At 39.0% G+C, this 24,996-nt stretch overlaps 1 protein-coding gene across 2 annotated transcripts in view; it reads right to left on the bottom strand.

Annotated features, from left to right (window-relative positions):
- acvr2aa (activin A receptor type 2Aa) overlaps positions 1 to 12,606 on the bottom strand; it is a 70,686-nt gene extending 58,080 nt beyond the window's left edge. For both annotated transcript variants that reach the window (XM_052141926.1, XM_052141927.1), the window contains exon 1: positions 11,420 to 12,606. In XM_052141926.1, the coding sequence (XP_051997886.1) occupies positions 11,420 to 11,474 (55 nt within the window). In that variant the 5' untranslated portion in view covers positions 11,475 to 12,606. The remainder of the gene's footprint in view (positions 1 to 11,419) is intronic.
- Between the last annotated feature and the right edge of the window lie 12,390 nt (positions 12,607 to 24,996).

Here is a 24,996-nt window from a genome sequence, read left to right as displayed (position 1 = left end):
TTATACATGTGCCTGGAAATCATGAGATGCTCAACATCCAAAATGCAAGTATACGTTTAATTAGGTTTAGCTTCAAAACGTAATCATTAATTGGACATGATAATGGCGTTTGTTATGAAAAGAAGCAAGATCATTCAAGATTTACATTTATGCATTTGGCAGACGCTTTTATCCAAAGTGACTTACAGTGCACTTATTACAGGGACAATCCCCCCAGAGCAGCCTGGAGTTAAGTGAATTGCTCAAGGACACAATGGTGGTGAGCGTGGAGATCGAACCAGCAACCTTCTGATTACCAGTTATGTGCTTTATCCCACTACGCCACCACCACTCGTGGCTATTAGGATATTATTATCAGAGCTGTTCAGCTGCAGGGTGAAGATGAATATTTCAAACAGTCTACTTCATATCATCCTCATAAAACACCTGTTACATGTCTCATTTCTGAACCGTACAGGTATTTTTGTTTTTGTGTGTCAGACTGTGTTGGTCTTTAGGTTGTATGAGGTTGTATGAGGATGTCTTAATTCACAGATTAGGTCTAATATCTCCCTAATGTATATTACACATCACAACCAATTTGGAAGCCTCTTCTCAGGGATTCATATGTTTATTACATTCAGCCAATAATCACATCTTTAACTCAGTGATTAAATCTTTGATCCGGTGTGTGAATCCACAACACATGGACAAAAGTGGCATGACAGCATGACTAAACGGGTGACCGAAACCCATCATCTCCTCCACAGAACTCTTTCCTTAAAAACACATGTGTAAAAGGCAGGATGGCTGAGATTAATATGATGTATTTATGTATTTATATCTGTAAAGCGCTTATATGGGATTACATAAGGCATAAATCATATCTTGCAAATTATAAATGTGATTCAGTTTGGGGGGGACATTGTCTTAAAAACATAATATATGTAAAAACATTAGGTCCTATTATCTTCGGACACATTTTTAAAGCCATGATGGTAAAAAACAGCTATTTATAATTTTTGTGTTGGGGCCAGTACAAATCTGAAGCACTGGCCCAACCTCCTTAGATTTGAGCCCTGTTTTGCCATTAAAAGCAGAGAAAAATCTTGATTTTCACAGTTAAAAGATCAAAGTTTTATTATTGTCAAATGTTAAACAAACATAGTCACATAACAGCAGTACTTGTTGACAATGAAATGTATTTTCTTACAAGCTCCCAATAAAAAGTAAACATTTAAAAACAACACAATAAATTATAGATATAGAAAGTAGCAATAATTACAAAAGAACTATAAAATAAAATATCTTTCATATCAATGAATTTGTTTAATCTGTTAAAGTACAAATGGGTAGTGATAAGTGTTGAGCAATGTTTAGGTTGTATTTAGCAGTTTTCTGGCTTTTTGGTAAGCAGATTTTTGGTAGTTATCAGCGTATTGGTGTGCATTGGTGAGTATTGGTCAAACGAGGCCAATTCAAATACGATACTGAGTTAGTCATGGGCATTGCTGTCCAGCTCCAAAAATTACAATATGCAAGTTCTCCACAATAACTACATCTCAAATGTAGATGCTCGATAGTGTTAGGGAATTAGCGATTTGCTATATGTAATTAGGTTATCATAATAGGGTGGAGTCAGTCACGAAAACCGTTCATTTTAACACACTGTTTTTGATGAATAGAAATAGAAGAGTGAAGAGTAGGTGGACTTTTAACATTGTAGGGTGATTGTGTACACACACTGCCGACTCACATTTATGTACACCATGTAAAAGTGAATTTGCATAATAGGTCCCCCTTTAAAAGGTAAAACATAAACAAATATTCTTGAAACAAATTAGGCGGAATCCGTCATTGCCGACCACAGAAAGTGGCCTCGTGTCCTTTGTCATAAAAACGCCCATACATCTGCTTATTTCTTGCGATATTGCATGTGAATGCGACAACGGGGTTGTAAACTACTTTGCATAGATGTTTGGCCTTTGATCACTCACTTTGTCATATGTCAATAACGTTGACTAATCATTTCAGCCCCTAATCTGCATACTCATTTTAAGTCTTGTCTACATCAGTTGCTTTAGTAAGGATGCCGGCATCAGTGCTCTTCTGCCACACCTGCATGCAGTATGAGACAGAACACAAGCAGCTGTTAATGTCAGCTGATATATACCACAAAAAAGGTGCGTAAACACTGTGCAAACAAAGGCAATGTCTTTACATAGGAATCATAAGCACAAGATACAATGCTCACTCGCTCAAAGCTGACCAATGTCATGCTCTTCCCTAAAAAAACTGAATTCACAATAATTGACAATAACAGCATTTTATTTACCCCAAACGAAAGCCACAGAAAGCTGCGCCACTGCTGAATTACGAGCGCCGCTCTTGGGATTTCACATGGTTCATTTAATATTCTTGATGCAACATAACTCTTGCCAGCCTGTCACCTGTCCGCTTTCTACACTACGAAAGAGACGCCACACCGCCACCGCAAAACACACGTGTCAAACTCGCTCAGTTTAAGTGGCCAACAAGCTCATTTCTGAAATGTAGAATGGCAGGGGATTGCAACATTTCTGTATATGAACATTAATAATAATAATAATATTATATACTCAGCAAAAAAAGAAACATCCCTTTAGCAGGACACTGTATTTTAAAGATTTTACAGATCTTTATTGTAAAGGGTTTAAACAATGTTTTCCGTGCTTGTTCAATGAACCATAAACAATTAATGAACATGCACTTGTGGAACGGTCATTAAGACACTAACAGCTTACCGACGGCAATTAAGGGCACAGTTATAAAAACGTAGGACACTAAAGAGACCTTTCTACTGACTCTGGAAAACCCCAAAAGAAAGATGCCAAATATGGATACTGAGGAACCAAGGCTGGAATCGTACCGAAGCAAAAATGTTGGTATTGGAGCAACCCTAATATATAGAAACCATAGTTACTAATCATGGTAGTGAGGAGTCATGCATGGTTTTACCTATGGTTACCATGGACTGATTACAAATATCATTGGATTTAAAGGAAGGACTATGGTAAATTTTCACTATTATGATGGACCAAGCTGTCAGTTTTCCAACTGTATAAAATGTGTTCTCTTGTAATGCTCTCTGATTGTAGGAAAGATTAAGTTGTTTTGTTTGCCTTCAGATATTCCAAGGCAGGACTGTAGTTTAATCAATAAGAGCCTGATGAAAGGAATCTGTAAAGAAGACCCAATTTAGTCACACTGTCAGAATATTTCAATTTAGCCATATAAAAATTAGGTTTTCATTTATTTCCACAGATGTTACTGTTGTTAACATCATAATGTTCATCTGCACCCCAACCTCAAAATCAATGCTGTACTGTCAAATGTGCATTTCAAATTGATAATTGCATGGATGCTACCAAAGCAGGTGCTGGTGCCACATTTTCAATGGGCCCTTGGAGACAACAAATAAACCGTGATGTGGCCCAGGGTGAAATTGAGTTTGACACCCCTGTTTTAAGCATTTATACACATTAATACGGGTTCAGCATTGCTTTTGGATGAGAGCACAGCACCACTGCTGAAAAACAAAATCAAAGGGGACACGCTGTATTCTTTATTGGTGGTAGGAGCAGGCATATTTTAGTACAGCTTTAAAGCTGAACATTTAAACAGAATTTGGCACCAAACCAAAGATTTGGTCTCCTACCCAGTAAATTGAACCGTAAGATGCATGTGGAATTTTAGAATTGGATCATAACTAAATCTAAATCAAATCAAATTAAGAGGTACCTTAAGATTCCCACCCCCATGATTAACTTGTACAGTGTATCAGACAGCAAAATGGCTTGATACATTAGGCACTACAAAGAGTGTAGTGTAATGGGATAGTGACACACTTGCTACTCTATTAGTCCAAACACATACAATTGTCCATGTAAACATACCTGAGCACTTTTATGTGGTCTGGGACAATTGTATTGCAATCAGATAGCAATCCGTTTACTTAACAATCCTTTGAGTGAACAGAGCACCAGCATAATGTCATGCCACCATCACTACGGTGTCACTAGTCAATGTCAGATGCTGGGGGGGAGAATCCTGGAATTACAATATGTGTGGCAAGACTGAAACAATCCTGAATCTGGACTTCAAACTTTCAGCAAATGTATTCTAGGAAATCTACCATTTGAAGTGCTGACCATTTACAAATAGCACTTGAGTCAGATATTCAAACAATGACTTTGAGATGTCATCGTAAAAATAAAAGCATTAGGTATACCCTGTCACAAAAACTCAAAACAAAACTCTCTAAAACTTTGTAAAACTAAGCATTGAAACTTTGTACATCAATGAATATGAAACATTTTATAAAAGTGTTGTGTCTCAGTTACAAATCATCATAAACGGTGTGTGGCAGGGCGGAGGACGTGGCGTGATTATACACACCCGGTCCCTTATCAGGCTAATTAAGCCTCCGAGACGGATAAAGGCCGATTGCGAGCGGTGGTGCGGGAGAGAGAGATCGTTTACGGACATGTGTGTGTTTTTGTCTTTTGTTTAAGTTTATAATTAAAATATAATTTATATTGCCAAGCCAGTTCTCGCCTCCTCCTTTCCATTGAACTATATTACACGGTCATTTAAAGAACACTTTACTGCATATTTTGGCATCCTAGGTGCTACCATTGAGAAGCTCAGACAAAAGCCCTCTCAGGCGTGTGACCTTTGCACTTTGCCGTTAACACACTTCATGGCATTCATGCATCTTAAGTTCTTACTAAGAATTCTTTAAATCTGGATACTGTGTAAATGGTGAGGTTCTCGAACACGAACCATCCACAAATGCTGCCTCAGTGCGATCGCTGCCCAGACACACGAGGCAGCGACTGGGACCGTCAGGAGCGGAGAGAACTCGACCACATCCAGGAACTACACAGGGGCGGAAGGGCATCTTTATAAAGACGCGTCCTGAAAAGAACGTTCAACGCCGCTGTGTATTGCTCTTTTAGGGAAATACTCTCTTTTGAAAGTGCTGTCGAAGCGCCCAGGGGCAAAGCTGCACTATCGTGCAGAGAAGGAGAAAGCCGCTGATCACACACCCGCTCGGCTCTGAATGGACAGATGCATTTCCCTCCCTTTATACCCATATGTCCGGGGGCGGGACATGCAAATTCTGTCTGCCAATTTCTCATTGGCCTTTTCTACAAGTTCAGAGAATTTTCAAATGCGGGTTTTGCACAAATCTTTCACTCAAACTTTATAATGACAATATAATTTGTAATGAAAGATAAACAATTAAAATAGAAAAACGCAAAATAGAAACATTTTCACAAGTGGACTCAAACTTCGAAAAATCACATACATGTGCGTGTTCTGATTTTATTTTTGGCACAGCCATTGATCAGGAAAATAAAAAATGGCGCATCATGTCAAATAGGTTGCCGATCCCTGCTCTTGCTTAACCCGTTGATACGCAATCGCTCGCACTCGGGAGTGACGTCACTCTGTTTACATTTACAATATAATTTACCATCTATAAATGTAATTAATGTTAACAAATGATACATCTTGTCTAAGGGTTCAACATTGATATCCGATCTCTGTTTCACGATAGTAATCCTCCAGAAACAGTGATGGAGTTATTTGTGCAGGAGTAATGAAACATGCAATATCAAAACGGGACTTTTATTATGAAAACACGATCGCCAGATGAATCCAGTTCAACACACTTGAGTCAATCGTCCATGACAAGCGTTCATTGACAAACATCCAATCGCACTTTTTGTCCATAAAAGTGATAAATGTGAGAAATATTGATATATTCTCCATTGTTTACATGAGATCTCTCCTTCATCATCGTTCTTCATCAAACTGCAATCTGAGCAGCATTCATGTTGTAAAACTGTTTATGATCTGATATATTAGAGTCTCATAAACAAAACCAGCCCGTCTCCAAAGTCTAGTTTTAAAAATGTGGCATAGTTTTATTCATAATAGTCGAGCAGTGCCGTCAGATTTAGTGTCGTCCTGAGAGGCGGAGCCTTAATTTTACTCTGAACACTTCCAGAGATTTTACAGAGATTAAAGCTGCAGGAACTCATTTATTATTAAATCATCTTCAGATTAGAAACGAAACTTCTTTAGACTCGTGGCTTTGAGAACATTGTATTTCTGGTTTGTCTTCGCACTTTTATTATTGTTTTTTTAGATGATAAAAACATGTTAAGCACAAAATATTTCCATTACTATAAACTTCAGCTTCTCTAACTTTAAAAAATAACAACATATATTAATTCTGAAACTTGTGAAATAAAGCCCAAAGTGTCTCTTTCAAAAGATACGACAACTGTGTCCAAACTCCAAAGGGTCCCGTAAATACAACCATTTCAGTTCAGGTATGTCATTTTCATGGTATGTGCTCAAAAGGGGTGCGTATCAACAGGTTAATATAAAAACACTACCAATATTTATTTAAAAAAAAAAAGAAACTACTTGATAAAAAAAAAACTTTTAATAACTTAATTTTTTATTACTATCTTTTTGATGCTGTGACTTAAAATTAAGATGTTCATCCTAGAAGAGATGTATTCAAGTCAATGTCTGTATGAATTGCATTTAAAAAAAGAAAAAAGAAAACGGGCATCACATCAGTGACTAACAAAGTGCATAATGGTGAATCAGCTGTCAATCAAGTAAAGCACACTTTTTCGTGGCAAATCCCTTTAATCCCTGCTATGACTCCCCTCCGCCCCCCTTTTAAGAACCACAACCAGTAACTACCACAGGACAGACCAAAACACGCACGTGTCCTACTGACATACACAGAACTATGAATGCACGATATGAGCAATCACACATACAGCAGCATCAATTTACCGGATCAGACTTTGTTCCTGTGTCCAACTGTCATAAAGCAACTTGTCTTTGTGTCTCACTGAATGTTGTTGGTAAACACTGAAATGAAAGACTATGCTTTCTGTGTCACATGCAAATCTGTTTCCAAGGGTTGAAAACACATCCAGTTATGACAGGTTATCTGCTGTCCTTTGAAAAAGCCTTCATATAAAAGAATACTGGAGCGAAATAGATATTTTACTCTAAAAATCTCCAACACGTCTTCTGTTACAGTGAAAAACTGATGGGTTTAAAACATGGGGTAAAACTCAATATTTACCCTTTCATTATTTAACCACACAATTGCCTGTGACAAAGCAAATGAGACCACTACAGCACAGGTCAAAGAAAAGTGTTAGAGGACAAAGGCAGCACATTTGATTTCAAATAGCCCTTCCATCAGCAGTGGTCAACCGTGGTCGTAAATTATTCACAGAGGCATCTGCATCTTGGGCAACGGTGGCTGCAACCTGCCTATGTCATGGAAGTCCAGTTGGCGGGGATCAAACTACACTGCGAAGCAACACAAGGTCAAGATATCAATCCCGCATTAGTGTTTTAATCTAAAGAAACAAATAGGTGAATCAAATGATAATGTGCATCATCAAGAGTGCATTGCATTCAATGAATAGTAAGGACTGTCCATACGCAAGAGAGGTTTATGAACAAGCTTTTGTTTTTGGACAGTGCTGTGAGTCTAGTCTTCTGTTTGAACAGCTCTGTGTGACTTAAGTATTGTATTATAAAAGTCAGACAAACTGCACAGCACATGTGTTCATACTGACATCCGATTCTTTTGCCATTAAATAAACATGGTGCAGGCAAGAACACTGATTGCATCTGGGTAAAGATACTTTGCTGAGAAAAACAACTAAAGGAGACGAAGGTCTAAGTTGCAACACCTTATTAATGCTGAAGTGTGTCATTTTTTCCGTATTAAAATACTTTCTCCTATCACAGCTTTACATGTATAAATAACTGTAAGTAAGCCAAATTAATTTTCTCAAGTCTCTGTGGATCTATAAAGATTCCTCTGTTTGTTATGAATATCAGATTAAAATGTTTTTTTTGGGGGTAATCCAGTTTACATGCTACTTGCCATTATTCTGATTATTCAATTATTGATGCTTTAATGTTTATATATATATATATATATATATATATATATATATATATATATATATATATATATATATATATATATGGATACATTGAGAATGCCATGGGAACGTTAATATTCATTGCAGAATCATTGTCATTTAACGATTAATCACAACTCTATATATATATATATTAGGGATGACATAAAATATTGATCGGCACCTTATTTTATCTATATATATTTTGAGGCATCAATATATTAAAATTTAGCCAACATTTAAATTCGAATCCCAATTTGCATGCTTTCCAATTCACTCAGTTGACCTCGGTTTAACAGACTGGCGTAATAGCTTTGGAAGACCACAAGAGGGCCAGTGATTCCCATTAATTGACTAGACTATGGCGGCCCACCACAGTCTAATTTGCCCCGCCACGGTCTTGTAATGAACCGAAAACATTTTTACACTTCTCATCTAAAATATGTTTGCACTTCTCAGTCTCATAATAACATAAAATAAAAGGTTGTGTTTTGCGCTCTCTCTCTCGTGCGCCAGTCAGTTCAGTCAGCTCCTCACCTGCTGCTGTAAACTCACGCGCTCACACACACACACACACACACACACACACACACACACACACACACACACACACACACACACACACACACACACACACACACACACACACACACACACTCGCAGATATCAGCACTGGAGTATTCTAGAAACTGTCTAACGTTATTTGGTTGAGCAGGATGACACATTTTTGAGGCAAGTAACGTTAACCAGCCCTATAAATTGCGAGTAAATCAATCGCCTCGTCTTTCCCTGCATGATGTCTCATGTGTGCAGGAAAAAACACTTGTGTCTCATTCAGTTGAACTCCGAGCATCTCAGGGCACCTCAGATGTCATATGAAGATGAACCACTTCTCAAGCGCTCTGATGTGCACGCCGTCTACAGAGACTTGCGCCAAACTCCCGCGAAAATATAAACAAGGTATAAACGTATTAATTTTGTGAATGCAAAGCACTCCAGTTTCACTTAACAGCCATGTAATGTCAAATATCCGTGGTCATTGTGGGTTCATTCACGCAGTGTTAATAACATGCAGTGAGACAGAGGAGACATCCTTTGATTATTTGACAAAGACTTGTCAACATGAAAACTTGCTCCTTTAAAATAAAAAAAGGATGTTAGGATCCATGCATGAGCATCAATGTTGAACAGAAGCATCTCTTTGGATGCTCAGACCCTCACTAATGGGCCAATAACCATCACAATAGGATTAATAAAGTAAATAAACAATGAAAGCACTAATATACCATTCATACGCTCAATCAACTACATTAAGTCAATTAACAGTGTACTGACCCTTAGTTAGCTATTCAAGCTAAAAGTGTAATAGACTATGGGAACGGCTATGTTTAATTATGTTTGCTTGATCCAAATTACCATATAAAAAGACTAATTAGCACAGCATTCTCGAAATAATGGCAAAATAAATGTCTTTTGTCACTTCATGACAAACAATAACTAGCCCATTTGTTAACCCACATATGTACAAAAGAGATTAGAGGAAGGCAACATAGGCCTACTTTTGGGTGACAACCTTTGACAGTTTGTGTGATCATGTAGACTCATACCGAAAACATCAGCTATAATCCTAATGCACATGGTTTATCAAATTGCCCATCAGCAAGCTTGTTGTGGCTGTACAAAAGAGGCTTTATAGGGAAATGTATATTATCCTTAACACAAACATCTTTGTTTTGGGGATTAGTCTTAAAAGTATTGTTTCTGTACAATACCCCCCAGCCCGCCCGCCCGCCCGCCCGCTCCAAGCTAAGCATTCTGGGTGTTATAAAAGGGAAATAAATGTGTCCTCTTACTGTCAACAGCTGTGCCTATAGATGACAACACATAAAGCCTGTAGAAGATCAACCGCCATTACATCCATTCTGCACTAATATGAACTGTTTTATTCACAACATAAATGTGTCATTTGAATGCACGAATTGATTTATGCTTTTATACAAATAAAACAAAGCAGACCTCATGTTTACTTTTGATCTCTAGTATACAGGAAACAGGATTCCCTAAAAATACTGCAGTTAGGAAAGATTCACTTAAGGTGTCAACAACGTACTGACATTTTATGGCCAACTAAATTGCACCATTCATCAGATTTGAGGCATTACGTGCCTCACCCTCAAAGTTGTCATATTATAGTAGTAAAGTCACACCTTTAAAATCACACCACTCTGCACTGGGAGGGACAAAGGAAACTAAAAATAGCTGTGAAAACTTAAACGGAGAACACAAAAATGTCAAACGTGGGACAACTTTCTGTTGATCACACCGTCTCAGAAACTCTCTTGAGCTCTCCGTGGTTGCAAAGACATTGGCAACTACAACCTTAAGCGTAGGCATGCTCAGGAAATATCTTTTAAGAGGAGTCAACAAGATTTAAACAATAATCAGGCGAAAGGCTCCTCACATCAAGCAGATGTCTACTTTACATGCTCATCCCATTACTGAACAGCACTGATTCCTCTGAGAGAGCATGTGCAATGTGACCCAAAAGATTATGTTCCTCATACCATCCAAGATGCTCTATAATACTTTTGCCTTTACGCTGATAAAAATAGCAAAGTGGTGTGCTCAAATACAACATTGTATTGATTAATTGCCTCTGTATCCAAAAGAGCTGGGCTGTGTGGGCAAGTACAATCCAGGATGAGGGATGTAGGGGGAACACAGAGTACAGGCACAGACTGTGCCTATTATGCATCTTTCAATAAAAGCAGAATCCAAACCTTATCGCAGAGTCTGTTTGCTTTGAAGACTGGATATCTTTTAGAATAAAGGTAATCATTAAGGTGTATATCAGATATGTGCATGTAACTTTAGCACTTGTATTGAGCGATATCTTATCTTGTGTTCTCACATGCAAATATGACCTTTGGCCTGGCCAGCCTCATCAAATGATTTTTCCTTTGTAAGTCAGTCATGTACTGTTATACACAAATGTAGTTTTCCTTATCATGAAAACCCTAAAAATGGGAGCTGCCAGTAGAGGGGGTTTACAAGCAACATATAAAACATGCATGCAGTCAGCACAATAACATTGCCTGTATTACATAAACATACAGTAGCTCAACACAAGTGTGTTTTCACAACTCCACCGAACAGGGCTTCGTGTTAAGAACTCGTCAGACCAGGTATTGTGAAAATAAGTTTGGTGCACGCGCAGATTTATTCAGATAATATTGTGTCAATACTTTACGAGAAACCAGTGAATTTGATCCCATTGCGGAGTAACACGAGAAACGGCCTCCGGTGGCACATTATACAGACATGCACAAATGAACACTGCACTCTCACGTCAATGCAATGCAATAAATCTCAATTTATAGGGGTTCAAACATTTCCGTGCACACATTAATACCCACCTGAGGAGCAAGAGATGAGGAACACTCCAAACGCCAGCTTTGTTGCAGGTCCCATGTTTTCAATCTACTGTCCTTTTCCTCAAAATCCAAGCGTCTTTGCATTCAAGTTGCCTTAAAAAACACTACTGATCAACAGTCAGTGAAACACATCCATGTCACAGAATCAGTGATATATGCCAATGCACAAATCCAATGCCAGTTTGTTGTCCTCGGGTTCAGTGATTAAGAGATGTCAAAATGTCCACTGGTGATAGTTCATTCAAAGGAGAGGAGCTTTTAGAAATGCAATGATCTACGACTGTCCACGCAGTTGATCTTGAACCCCATATCAATAGCGAGATTCAGTTTCAATCCATAGGAATACTGTCTCTATAAAAATGTTGACCTGTCGCGCGCTCAGAACGAACGAGTCCGTTCAATAAGCGCTTTCAGCAAATGGGCCAGCTCCCATCCCCAATGATCAGAACAACTGGACAACCTATGCATAGATCCCGCCATACAATATGCATTTATCTATAGTTATTGACGCAAAGGAACTAATATTGCAATCAAAGTAATGCCTCTGAAAGGCAATATACGAAATGCATTTGCATTTATGGGGATTGCAATTGAATTAACACCCTCCCCCCCAGAGACTGTTTTCACATCTCTCTTACTTGATTTACTCTATTCGCAAATCGTTGTATATATGTAGCGTAACGGATCGTAAATAAAGTGAAATAAACGGGGTCACGCGCACGATTAAAGGCACGCACGCGCCCCTCGCGAGCTCAAGTTGACAGCGAAGGACTTAAATATGTCCAAACATGCTATGTCCACATTCCCGACGGGTTTTTAATAACTCGAACCTGCAATTAGCGACCTCAGAAAGCGTGTCAAGAAAAGCTATGGTGAGTAGTTAAAACGGCCAGTCTTATCGAACTAAGAAATGTCGACGGTTGTATAAAGCTTAGCACGCGCAGCCTTCGAAATAACTTCATCAGCCCAGTCTGGAATATGTCGCCAAAAATTAAACGGATTTGATCGATAACAACACTAAATGTAATCCTTCGGTCTGTATTGCCCGGGTTGTCGCAGTCGATGGACTTCGTAGGGCGGTCTGAACTCAATGTGTCGCGATTTCCCCGACGTTACCGTCAATCAACGTTAGCTTACTGTATTCAAGATGGACGCCCGGGCGGATTGTTTTTTTTTTTTTTTCTTCTTCTTCTTCTTCTTTTTTTCTGTCCTCCACTACCTTTACCCGCCCATCCTTTGCGAAAGCGGCTTAGCCCAGCACTGTACTGATTGACACGCCCCTTTACCCAATCAGAGAAGCGGACACAAATAACCGAAACCAATCAAATTGTTGTGTCCACATCAATCCAGATTTTCCTGAGAGTGGTTGTATTTGGCACAGTGGAGTTGACGACGTTCATCCAGAGTGTAGCCTGTAAAATATTTACTCGATTCTTGGTTAATAGTAGTGTGCTGTCATATCTGTGACGTACTGTAACACAGTTCCATTTATCCAAATGTACACAATACTATTGTATTATTTAAGTCAAATAGCAGTTTTGGTAGACTTTAATTTTTAATTTTCTATTCTTGAACATGAGTCATTTTGATATGAAAATAGGTTTAAGGAGGTAAAAGAGTCTCTTACCCACTAGAGTTTTACTAGAGAAGCCATTAAATGAATAACAGCATTCGTCAAATCATTCACGAAAGCAAGACAGTTTTTGGATGCTTCATCTTTATAACATCATTACGAATTTGCCTTTAAATAGCTTAATGTATTATTTATAACTATTAAATTCACCGGCACTGCTCCAGAGAAGAACCCATTGGTTAATGCAGAGATGCCCAAAGTCAAAGTTGGCCCATGATGTCTTTTGATTTGGCCCACCTTGCCTTATATGTCTAAATTGCATTAATTTAGCAGATTCCAGAGTAATGTTTGTGTGTGCGTGTGCACGCGCGCGCATGTGTGTGTGTGTGATGAAATCATAAAGGAGGGGAACCATGGCAACTGTCATATTTTAATATAACACAGTTTGCAGAGCCTAAAATTTGGCATGGGATTGCGGGTGTTGCGCACAATTGTAATAATTCCCGCAAGTTCCACGTTCATAATACAGTGCAGCTACGAATTAGTAAACCAAAAGATGAACAAATTAAATCAATAAACTTGTTTTGGCATCAAACTGTAATTCCAGAAGCTGCGTGAGTAAATCCACTCTGGCTGTCGTGCAGCTGTCAGCAGCGCGTTTGAGCACGTGTTGAATTTAGTGTAAGTGTGCACAGTGAGGAGCGCTTTGTCGCATAGTTACTGAATATAAGATGTTACAGATGTGTAAACCTGTTAATTCCTCATGCCAATGGTGTTATACCACATCTCTGTAAGCGAACGACGCAATCAAACTACATCGTTCCTGTTTATAATCAACTAAGCTGTTAATATTGAAACATGCCATTTTAAAATTGAATTGAAAATTGAATTAATTGAATTGAAAATTAAATTGAAAATTAAATTGAATTGAATAATTGAATTGAAAATTGAATTAATTGTTTAAATTAAATGATTTGGCATAAAAGGTAGAAAATGTCCCCCAGTTTGTTATAATGCAAAGTTTACTTCCAACACATAGCCCTTAATCAAGATTGATTTTTGGCCCTTTGCAGGAAAATGTTTGGGCACCTCTGGGTGAAAGGGTTAGTTCAACCAAAAGCGAAAATTATCTAATCATTTACTCACCCTCATGCCATCCCTGATGTGTATGAGCACATTTATGATTTTTAGAAGAATATCTCAGCTCTGTTGGTCCTTTCAATGTAAGTGAATGGTGACCAGACATCTGAATTTCCAAAAAGCAGATAAAAGCAGCATAAAAGTAATCCGTAAGACACCAGTGGTTAAATCCATATCTTTAAAAGCATTATGATAAGTGTGGGTGAGAAACAGATCCATATATAAGTCCTTTTCTTTATGTAAATCTACACTTTAAATTTCACTTTCACATCTGAAAGTGAAAGTGGAGATTTATAGTAAAAAAGGATCTGTTTCTCACTCACACTTATCATATTGTTCTGTAGACATGGATTGAGTCACTGGAGTCTACTGGATTACCTTTATGCTGCTTTAACCATTTTCATGAGTAGGGTCTAAATTCCCCTGCAATGCCCCCTGGAGTGAGTTATTTTTGCACATGCCATTGCACAGCCGGTAGAGGTGGGCAGAGTGTAGAGGAGTATTTTTCATCTATTTTAATTAAATTTTGTATTTCTTGTCATAAAAAATTAAGTAATGTATATAATATAGTAAATGTGAACAAATGGGTTATGTGTTCTGTACTGTATTTGTTGTATTTATTTCATTTTTATGGCTGTAAAAAACAAATAAACAAATAATATCAGCAGTCCGGTTTGCCTATATGCATTGATTGACTGCTCAGACTTTGTGTGTGTGTGTGTGTGTGTGTGTGTGTGTGTCTGTGTGTTTGTGTGTGTGTGAGTGTGGGCGGATTTAGGTGGTTTACAAGGACCTTTTTGGTTACACACTGGTAATTACAAGGGTATTATACTATATATGTGATTTATGAGGACATTTCTATTGTCCCCATAATTTAAATAGCTTAAAAATATATACTAAACAATGTTTTTTGAAAATGTAAAAAATGCAGAACATTTTTGTGAGGGTTAGGTATAGGGGTAGAGTTAGGGGATAGAACCTATAATTCGTACAGTATAATGATACTCTATAGTATCATTATGTCTATGTAGTAATCACGCTTGATCAGAATGTTTTCACTGTGAGTATACTAGTTTTAAACGGTTATCGTGGTGCTTTAAACAAACATATTATATGCCTGAAAAGACTGTTTGAGTTGCTGTTTGTGTGAATGAAATCCACATCTGCACCTAATCAGCAGACGTGGCTGCGTGCATGAGAAGATCGCGTTTAGATATGATGGCTGTGCATATACAAGCCGTGAACTGTTATTGTTGTACTTTTGCGACAAGTAGGCTGTTTGTTACTTAAAATAAAAATATTATGTGCTTAACGACTCTTTGAATAGCCATTTGGATGACAAATGACAACCGCTACTAATGTAAACAAATGGCAGCATGCATTGGAGGAAGATTGCATTTGATGTATTGACTGCACATAAGAGCTGTAAACTTTTTATCGTGGTGATTTGGTGACAAGTTGGATGTATGTATATAAAATAAACCTATTCTGTGGTTTATTAGTAACTTATGAGTATGAGTAACTGTTTGAGCGAATATAAATTGACCAGCGCAGCCAGTGTTGGCGCGAAAGCTGATTTTAATCTGGCAGCTTGTAATGTAACTGGCTGTTGCAGAAACACACATGTGTGATGCTACTCTGCTGGGCCCAGTTATTATCCGTCACACATGTGTGACAGTACGTGTGAAAGGGTTAATCTGGTTTTTGGACCTTCAGATTTCTGGCCACTATTCACTTGCATTGAAAGAACCAACAGAGCGATATTCTGCTAAAAATAAATGGTGTGTTCTGCTGAAGAAAGAAAGTCATACACATCTGGGATGGCATGAGGATGGTACATGATGAGATCATTTAAATTTTTGGGTGATTTTAAAGTGCACTCATACTTGCTTAACTTGCATTATAAAGCAAAGTTATCCAGACATAAGCAGTAAAACTGTTTTGAACTATTTTCAAACTGACATACTTGTGTTGCTTCTGGGCTAAACAGTTATTTATGAGCATATATTTTTAAACATTTTAAATAACTAGTGTGATGTTGTCGTTATCAGGAGTGACTTCGTGATGTAAATCAACTGTGTATTTTAATTGTCCAATCTTATGTCATTATCTTTTGCAATAATACATTATCATTGATTTACTTAACAAGCATATCCTCTGCTTTAAATGTGAAATTTCATATTGTTAAATATGAAAATAATCTTAAATCTACATCACAAGGTCTGCACAGAGAACTGCTCTTTGTGATTTGTGTGCTGCTCTCATTGTAACATAATAGCAACTCCCAACCTGGCCCAGTACAGCCTATGTAATCTGATCCACAAATATTCACACATAATCCTGATGCCCTATTTAAACATAAGCATTTTTTTCATATCTGAACCTCTGTTGAGGTCCTTCAGTTCCTTCATTCAGTGACTGCTGTAAACAGCTGAAAGTTTTACACCCCCCCCAAAAGAGCTTTTTAAAGCAGATTTCACTATGATATGTCAATTTACCACCAACCAGAGGTGACTTTGGAAATGTACAAACTAAGCTACTGTGAAGGTTAAAGACATGTGATCAATGACAGTGCCCACCGCACTTTTGTCTCCCTCTCCTGATATTTCAAACCCGAGAGAATGCTGAAGAACGCTCTTTTCTACCAACCTCCACACCTCATCTTTCCCTTGTAAAAACATGGAGTTTGAACCAATGTAGTTACATAGACAGAGTTTGGTAGGCCTATAATATATAGATTTTTCAACACTGTCTTCTTTTTGTTTACATTTATGCATTTGGCAGACGCTTTTATCCAAAGTGACTTACAGTGCACTTATTACTGGGACAATCCCCCTGGAGCAACCTGGAGTTAAGTGTCTTACTCAAGGACACAATGGTGGTGACTGTGGGGATCAAACCAGCAACCTTCCGATTACCAGTTATGTGCTTTAGTCCACTATGCCACCACCACTCCATTGAATGCTATTGGCAAATTATATTATTAGTACAAGGAATAGGCTACTTATACGCAACAGTTTTTTTCATCCTTGACTATTTACTTATATTCTTACTGTAATAACTAAGATCACATTGTAGTCCATTTGCATGCAACAACAATCAGAGGTATTTAAAATTTGGTCAAGAAAAGTCAATTAGGTATAACTGCAGGCTGGAGATCTCCAAATGGGGCGGAATCTCCCAAAGTGGGCGGAGATTACTCCAAAAGTGGGTTGCACCAACTCCAAAAGGGTGTATCACTTCCATACATTGTTAGGGTTAGGGTTTGGGAAATGGATAGGTTAGGGGCTCACTATATCTTTGCTGGCGGTTTAGAGCGCCCACCCCTTTTTTGAGCACTGCCTGCAGCTATATCCTTCTCAGAAAAGCAGCCAAAATAGTCATAACGTCTTTGAACCATTGATTGTTTCACATAATAGCAGAATGCTGTTTTTAAGGACCTAAGTCATGATCTATCTTGATGCAGTCTTTCACCATAATATATAGCAACGTTGAACACACCATCAGTAGATGGGCTTTAAAACTCACTAGACCAGAGCCACAATACTCTCCATCATTAACATATTCCCAAAAGTAGGCCTACATTAATTGGTCTAGACCAGAACAAAAATACCTTCTTTTACGGTATCAACTATATTATCCTGCTTTTGGCATTACCAGGAAACCTTATTGTCCACACTGCACAGATAGTGATTTTGGTTTACGATCTAGAATGGAATTACTCATTTGCAGCCTGCGATGGATTGTCAACTTGACCATGAGTGGCTATTAAGTGCTTATATCCAGTAACATCCCTGAAAAGGCTAAATGATAATTGTTCAGTTATGGCCAGGTTTCAAATACCTTGCAAAAGTTTATTGAGGGATAGATAATAGGAATGTATCTAAACATGCACTCTCATTGAAGGCCAGTATTATAACCCATTTAAATAACATTCATGTGCTGGGTTCCATTCGATTGACCTTCTGATGCACAGGAGTCACTTTGCTATGCCAATCAATCACACAACACAATGCTTGAGTAGATACTTAACACATACTTCGCCTGACATGTTGTCAGCAAAGTGTTTCGGTGACAATGCACACACACACTGTCTCAGGGTTGACTGCTGAAATTCTGCAGATGCCTAACATATCTCGTCTCCTGAGTTCATTAACTTTTAATCAAAGTTCTAAGCATGCCAGGGATTATCCTGATAAATTTCAAAGGCAGTGTGTGAGATGGCAGCACATCTGTCAGTGCTTGTCATCCCTGTCAGATTGGGCTTCCTTGGGCAGATGAAGATGTGGCTCTTCAGTGTGGCTAATTAACATTTCCCTCAGTGCTTTCTTTGCCACTGCTGCTGCCCAATAATTATGAACCACCTATAATAAGGTGTGACATCCCAATCGCTTTGGACCTGTATGTCTATTTGCACTAAAATCAGTCTAAATAAGACTAAAAAGCTGTTTAATGCATGTACATGACCACACACATTGTCGAGCGTTTACATGAACACCACTACACTGATAACTACCAAAAACTAGCTTATTAAAAAAAATCTGCCTATAGAAGAAAAAGGCATTTACATGAAATTTGAAATCATCAGGATATTTTCTGCTTGGCAACATGAACATTGTGCACATGTGATAAGTTGGTAAAAGTATTTACATGCAATGCAAAATCTGGATAATGGGCAAAAATCTATGTGTACTGATAGGGCTTTGCTTAGACCGTTTATGACCTTACCCAGATCAATGAAAACTGTTTAAGGCATTTACATGGACACACGAGTTGCCAACTTATGAAGCATAATCAGTGTAAGAACATGCATGTGAACACATTCACTAAGTTCATGTGCAGTGAAGACATCAAATGTTTTTCTTTTATTGGTGTAAGGTCATAAAAAGTTTAAGCAAAAACCGAACAGCATACATACATTTTTTGTATATTGTTTTGTCATTTACTCACCCTCAAGCCATCCTAGGTGTACTATATGACTTTATCCTATCAGCCAAACACAATCGGAGTTATATAAAAATTATCCTGGCTCTTCCAAGCTTTATTATGAGAGTGTATTTTGAAGCCCAAAAAAGCGCATCCATCCATCATAATTGTAATCCATACGGCTCCAGGGGATTAATAAAGGCCTTCTGAAGCAAAGCGATGCATTTTTGTAATCTCTTTTGTAAAAATAACTTTATAAACTATAATCACTGGCTTCCGGTTACGGCCGTCCGCGCATTCACGAGAGTCGCGTTCCGGCATATGACGTCGGCATAGCGTAAGCTCCGGTGAGAAGTACATTTTAAGTGCTGTAACTGTACTTTTAATGCACTATTTTCCCTCCGTCTGTGTTCGCTGTCACTTCCCTGTCCTGATTTTATTTTTATCTATCAACATGATTGGCTAGGGAGAGTCTCGTGACTCCCATCAAATCAAATCACATGTAAAAAACCCGAATGGCAGCTGTAGATCTGGTGCCAACTGTTATGGATGTGGAGGATGCCTCAAACACATTTCAACACCTGAACATCACGGCCGCACCTGAAGGGCTTTTCGCAGTGAAAAAGGGCAATTGCTTGATCGTGACATGTGAGTTTAACTTGCTCAAGCCAGATATCAGCATTAATCCTGCCTCTAATTTGAAGAGACATATCAAGGTAAATTTCATATTTCTGCTTACTGGAATCTGTGTGTCTATAATGTAGCCTGTAATTTAGCTATCTATCATTTTTTTGCATTCCCTGCATTGTTTTTATCATGTTTTATGTGCAACAATAACTCTCTCAGTCCCTACACATAAACTGATTTTAATGTAGTTGTTTCATATTATGATTAATAATATGAAACATATTATGATCACATTATGATATTGAAAATAACTTCTCATCTCTTAATTTCTGTTATCATGCCACCCTTTTATTTTATTTTTTAAATCAGATTCATGTAGTGTTTACAATATCATAGGTAAGTGATTGTAAGGGGGTTAAGATGGGCAAGGAGGAGGCGAGAACCAGCTTGTCAATATAAATAATATTTAATTAAACTCAAAACCAAAACACACAAACATAAACACACACATGACGGACATGCCCGTAATTCTCTCTCTCTCGAACCGTCGTCACCGGCCGCCTTTATACCTCGCGTGCCCCATCAGGCTGATTGGGGACCGGGCGTGCGACATTGTAGCCCGGCCCCACCCCCTCCGCTCCACACTCCTCCCGGCGTTACCTCAGGCCGGGGTGCCACTGGCATGACATACACCCCCCCTCTTTCCCTGGGGAGGGGCGTGCTTTGCACCCCGTCAGGTCATTCCTGCCTTCCTCGACCTGGGAGGAGACAGGAGGGGAAAAACAACAACAACAAAAAAATAGGCGAGGGAAAAGGCCAACACGGTGCAACAGAGAGAGAGAGAGGAGAGAAAAAGCTCACTCACCGGTTCTCTGATGTACCGTCGCGTGGTCCTCGAACACTCCTCCACACTCTCCGGTGGACGACAGCCGCTCCTCTCCGGGCGAACCGGAGTCAAACCTCCGACCCCCAGGGGACAGAACACCCCTCCGCTTTTCTGGTGGCACCTGGGGACATTCCTCCGAGGGAGAACCGGCAGCGGCCCTACCGCTCCAGGTGATCGAGGAGATACTTCCCTCCTCCCCTCGCGGACGCTGGTCTTCCCTCGACCCCTCCGTGTTTCTGGGGCACGGCAGGGCACTCCTCCGCCCCTGGCAGCGGCTCCGTTGCTCCAGGAGGTCGGGGAATCCAGTCCCCACTCGCCCTGCGGACGGCGGCCATTCGGGCTACTCCGTCAACCGGCAGATGGTAGCGGCGCTCCCCTGGGTGGACTGCAGTGTCAAGGACTCTGCGACGGGCATCCCTCCTCCTTCCCGGGTTTCGGCACCAATGTAAGGGGGTTAAGATGGGCAAGGAGGAGGCGAGAACCGGCTTGTCAATATAAATAATAATTTAATTAAACTCAAACCAAAAGCACAAACATAAACACACACATGACGGACATGCCCCTAATTCTCTGTCTCTCGAACCGTCGTCACCTGCCACCTTTATCCCTCGCGTGCCCCATCAGGCCGATTGGGGACCGGGCGTGCGACATTGTAGCCTGGCCCCGCCGCCCTCCGCTCCACAGTGATGTATTTTAAACGATGTCGATCACAAATACCAATGAAATACCTATATTTCTTTATTATTTCTAGCAAACTGCCATAAATGGGAATGTAAAGTACGGTATGTGTGCTACATTTCTAAATTACAGCACGTTCACAACTCAGTACTCATGAGTACTTTTATATGAGCTACTCTTTTACTCTTACTTGTGTCGTTTTTAGGACAGGTACTTTTACTCTACTCAAACTAAATTATTTTAAAGAGTAACAGTACTTTTACTTGAGTATTATTTTTCAGTACTCTTTCCACCCCCGATGTAAACACACTCACTAATTGGGTCAGAGATTGTGTCATATTGGGTGGTTGCTTGAGTTGACCTTGATGCAAACATATCTCCTGCCTGTGAAATGAGCTCTCAAAAACTAAGCCACATTCTTAAGTCTTATATTACCTCTTCCTGCTTATGTCTAAGCACACAGCCTAAGCGCTGGCAAATCACATTACATCCTGTTCTCTTAAAGCACATTAATGCTGAGCCTTGACACGTGGCAAGAATACCCCTATTCATTCACCATAACAGCAACTCAAGGCATCATCTTCCGTTTCCCCTTTAATCTTTGATGCGATTATTTTATGGTAGCCTTAATGAGTCCTTATCATTTATCTCTGAAAGCTGTAATCAAGTCTTAATGTTAAATTACAGCTATTCCACTGACCACAATTGAACAAGTATACTGTATAGCTGCAATGATCTAAGAGCAGCCTTGAAATGTATTCAGGTAAAAAAGAACTTATACGTATGATGTATGCTTGAGATATCCATGATGATGTGGGCTTAACCATGCATATGATACTGTAGTAAATGCACTGTGCACTGCCGGAAGGTAATTTTCTATCAGTGTCATAGGATGAGTCTCTCAAAGTATATTCAGTCCCCACCTCTATACAAAACAAATGTGTCTTAGATTGGTATTTTACCCAAGGAAGATGCACACACTCTGAAGAAAGAACATTTAGACTTTCCATTTTCTTTTTTTAGAGCATGCACACTTAGCATCTATTTTAACAGCAGTTTTAATAAATCTGTTTTAAACTTCACAACCCATTCATTTCCATTCATACTTCGTGTATGCGAACGTGAAAGAGCGGAAATGCAAACTAATGCGAAGAAATTCCGTCTTCCACTGCATACCAAATTTCAAGCGATGGCGAACTCTGACCTGCAAATTTGTATAATGAAAAAGGCATGCCCAACAGAGGATTTAAACCTCACAGATTGGCTCAAAAACGAAGAATACAAACTTTAAAGCTAGATGGTATATGTGAAAGATCCAAGTTCGTATGTATTGGAGGAGTGTTGTCGTTCATGTCAAAGCGTGGAATCTTCCCTGTATGATGTTGAGCACGCCCCACGGCCAACGCCCATACAGTTGCTCAAATTGGGGAAACCCTGTGGAGTCTTTCGGGACCTCTCTTACTGCAAACAGTAGGGGTTTGAGCCACTTATCCCAATGTTTAGCATCTTTGTGTAAAAACTTACGAATCATGTTTTTCAAGGTCTTTTTAAATCGTTCGACCAACCTGTCGGTATGCGGGTGATAAACGCTGGTGCGAATCAATTTAATGCCTAATAATTCATACAGTTCATGTAGTGTACGTGACATGAATGTTGTGCCTTGATCAGTGAGGAATCCCCACTCGGAAGATTATTTTGAAGAGTGCCTCCGCAACACTACGTGCTGAAATGATGCATAGAGGCACCGCTTCCAGATACCGCGTTGCATAGTCCACCAGAACTAACACAAAGCGATGGCCGCGTGCTGTCCATTCTAATGGCTCGACGAGGTCCATGCCAATTTTCTCGAAGGGCAATGGCAGAAGGCACCTTGGCGCTTTTGGGGTGAGTGGTGGGTTCACCAACAGAGAGAGCAGAGGAGATGCTCTATTTCTGTGGAGATGATAACATCCAAGAAACAGAAACTCAGTGTCTACCTTCATGAGAAATAAGGGCTTGTGAGTTAACCAGAGAGCCTTAAAATAATGTGTGAATATGAAGAATTTAAGGCAGAAATATTTTACTATTGCATAATATATGCTATTTTTTTATTTTCGATATTTAAAAATATTTGTATTTTTAATATCATATTCAACATTCTCAGAAAACAATTTCTTCTTCTGCAGAATAGTTGCTAAAAAATGTGTGTTGTTTGAAAGGAGTTTTAGATATTTATATTGAAAAATAAACCTGAACAAAAACAAATCATAAATGTATTTTGTTGCAGTGTATAATGGGGCGAAGACTTCACCTCTCTCACCTTTCTGTTCACTTCAATACATCTTTAACTCACAAAAAAACAAACTCTTTCTTATTAATAAACCTGTGTATTGACAATTTTCTTCACGATAAGAAATGCACAGTGAAATATATTATGATTCAATAAGTCACAAGTCATCGCGTTATAATCTAACTTCAGTAAGTGTGTGATCGAGGGATGAGCGTCCCATGACAGAGTGTGCATCAACCGGATGCAGTTTTAAATCTCTCCCCCTTAGATCGGGACATTCGCGCAACTCATAGAAGACGCGCTGACCGCACAGAGAAATGCCAGAGTCAGAGTTTGTAGTTATTTACATGATCGGCTTCCATATTATTTTGTTTATGTTCTCCCTCCGCCATCACTATAATGAGAGACACGTGTTAGAGTAATTACAGCACAGATGAATAGCCTTACTGCTTTCCCTCTCCTGCAGACAGACACATGACCACGCCCCCATGCCACAGTATACTTTAACATTTTGAAATTATTTTAATTTGTTATATAGGACATATATTGAAAACAGAAGCCTTAGAGCATGACTTTATATCCTATTGTTGATATTCACTGTGGCGTGCGAAGTAATTGTGCATGATCTAAACCTAGTATGATCAAAATGAAACCGTTAGACAGTGTGGACCATTTCACAGCAGTGGTTCTCTTCTATTCATCTTTAATGTTACATGTCATATATTTAATTAGATATACACAAAACTCTTGGCTTCAACGCAAAGGCAGAGCTAATTGACCAACATTTGCTGGATGACAGGAGCGCTGTTATTGCATACTGCAAAGTTATGATTAATGTATGCATGCTCCGATCGTGGGTGCAAGAAACAGATTTGTTTTAAGAGTAGAGGTTCAAGATTGAGTGTGGCTATCTCAGAGACTAAAGGTGACTGGAGATTACCTGAGTGACCCATGCCCATTTAGCTTTAATCTCACTAATGTCTTGTTGTGTGTGTGTGTGTGTGTGTGTGTGTGTGTGTGTGTGTGTGTGTGTGTGTGTGTGTGTGTGTGTGTGCCTGTGCTTGTTAGCCAATTAGAGAGGAAGGAAACTTGGGTTTAGAGCCATTTCAATAATTTAACCACATCTGGTATGTCTAAGTACATATACTGTCATGTCATCTATAGATTATTTGTTGAATTTAAGGCTAAATTAAACACATCAATTAAATATGTTCCGACCCTTGGGCATTGCAGGAATTGTTTCTGTCAACATTTACTCGCCCTCATGTCATTACAAAATTTGTATGACTTTCTTTATTCTGTGGGACATAAAAGGCGACATTTTAAACAATGTACTGGCTGATCTTTTGCCATTAATGTACAATGAATGGGGAATAGATATTTCAAGATTCAAGGACACAAAAACACCATAAAAGGTATCAGAAACATGGTCATATGACTCATGCACTTTATACAAGTAC

This window comes from Xyrauchen texanus, chromosome 14, assembly GCF_025860055.1.
Source record: "Xyrauchen texanus isolate HMW12.3.18 chromosome 14, RBS_HiC_50CHRs, whole genome shotgun sequence".
Taxonomy (NCBI): domain Eukaryota; kingdom Metazoa; phylum Chordata; class Actinopteri; order Cypriniformes; family Catostomidae; genus Xyrauchen; species Xyrauchen texanus.
Note: the sequence above shows the minus strand (reverse complement) of the source record. Positions and strands in the feature narration are given on the sequence as shown.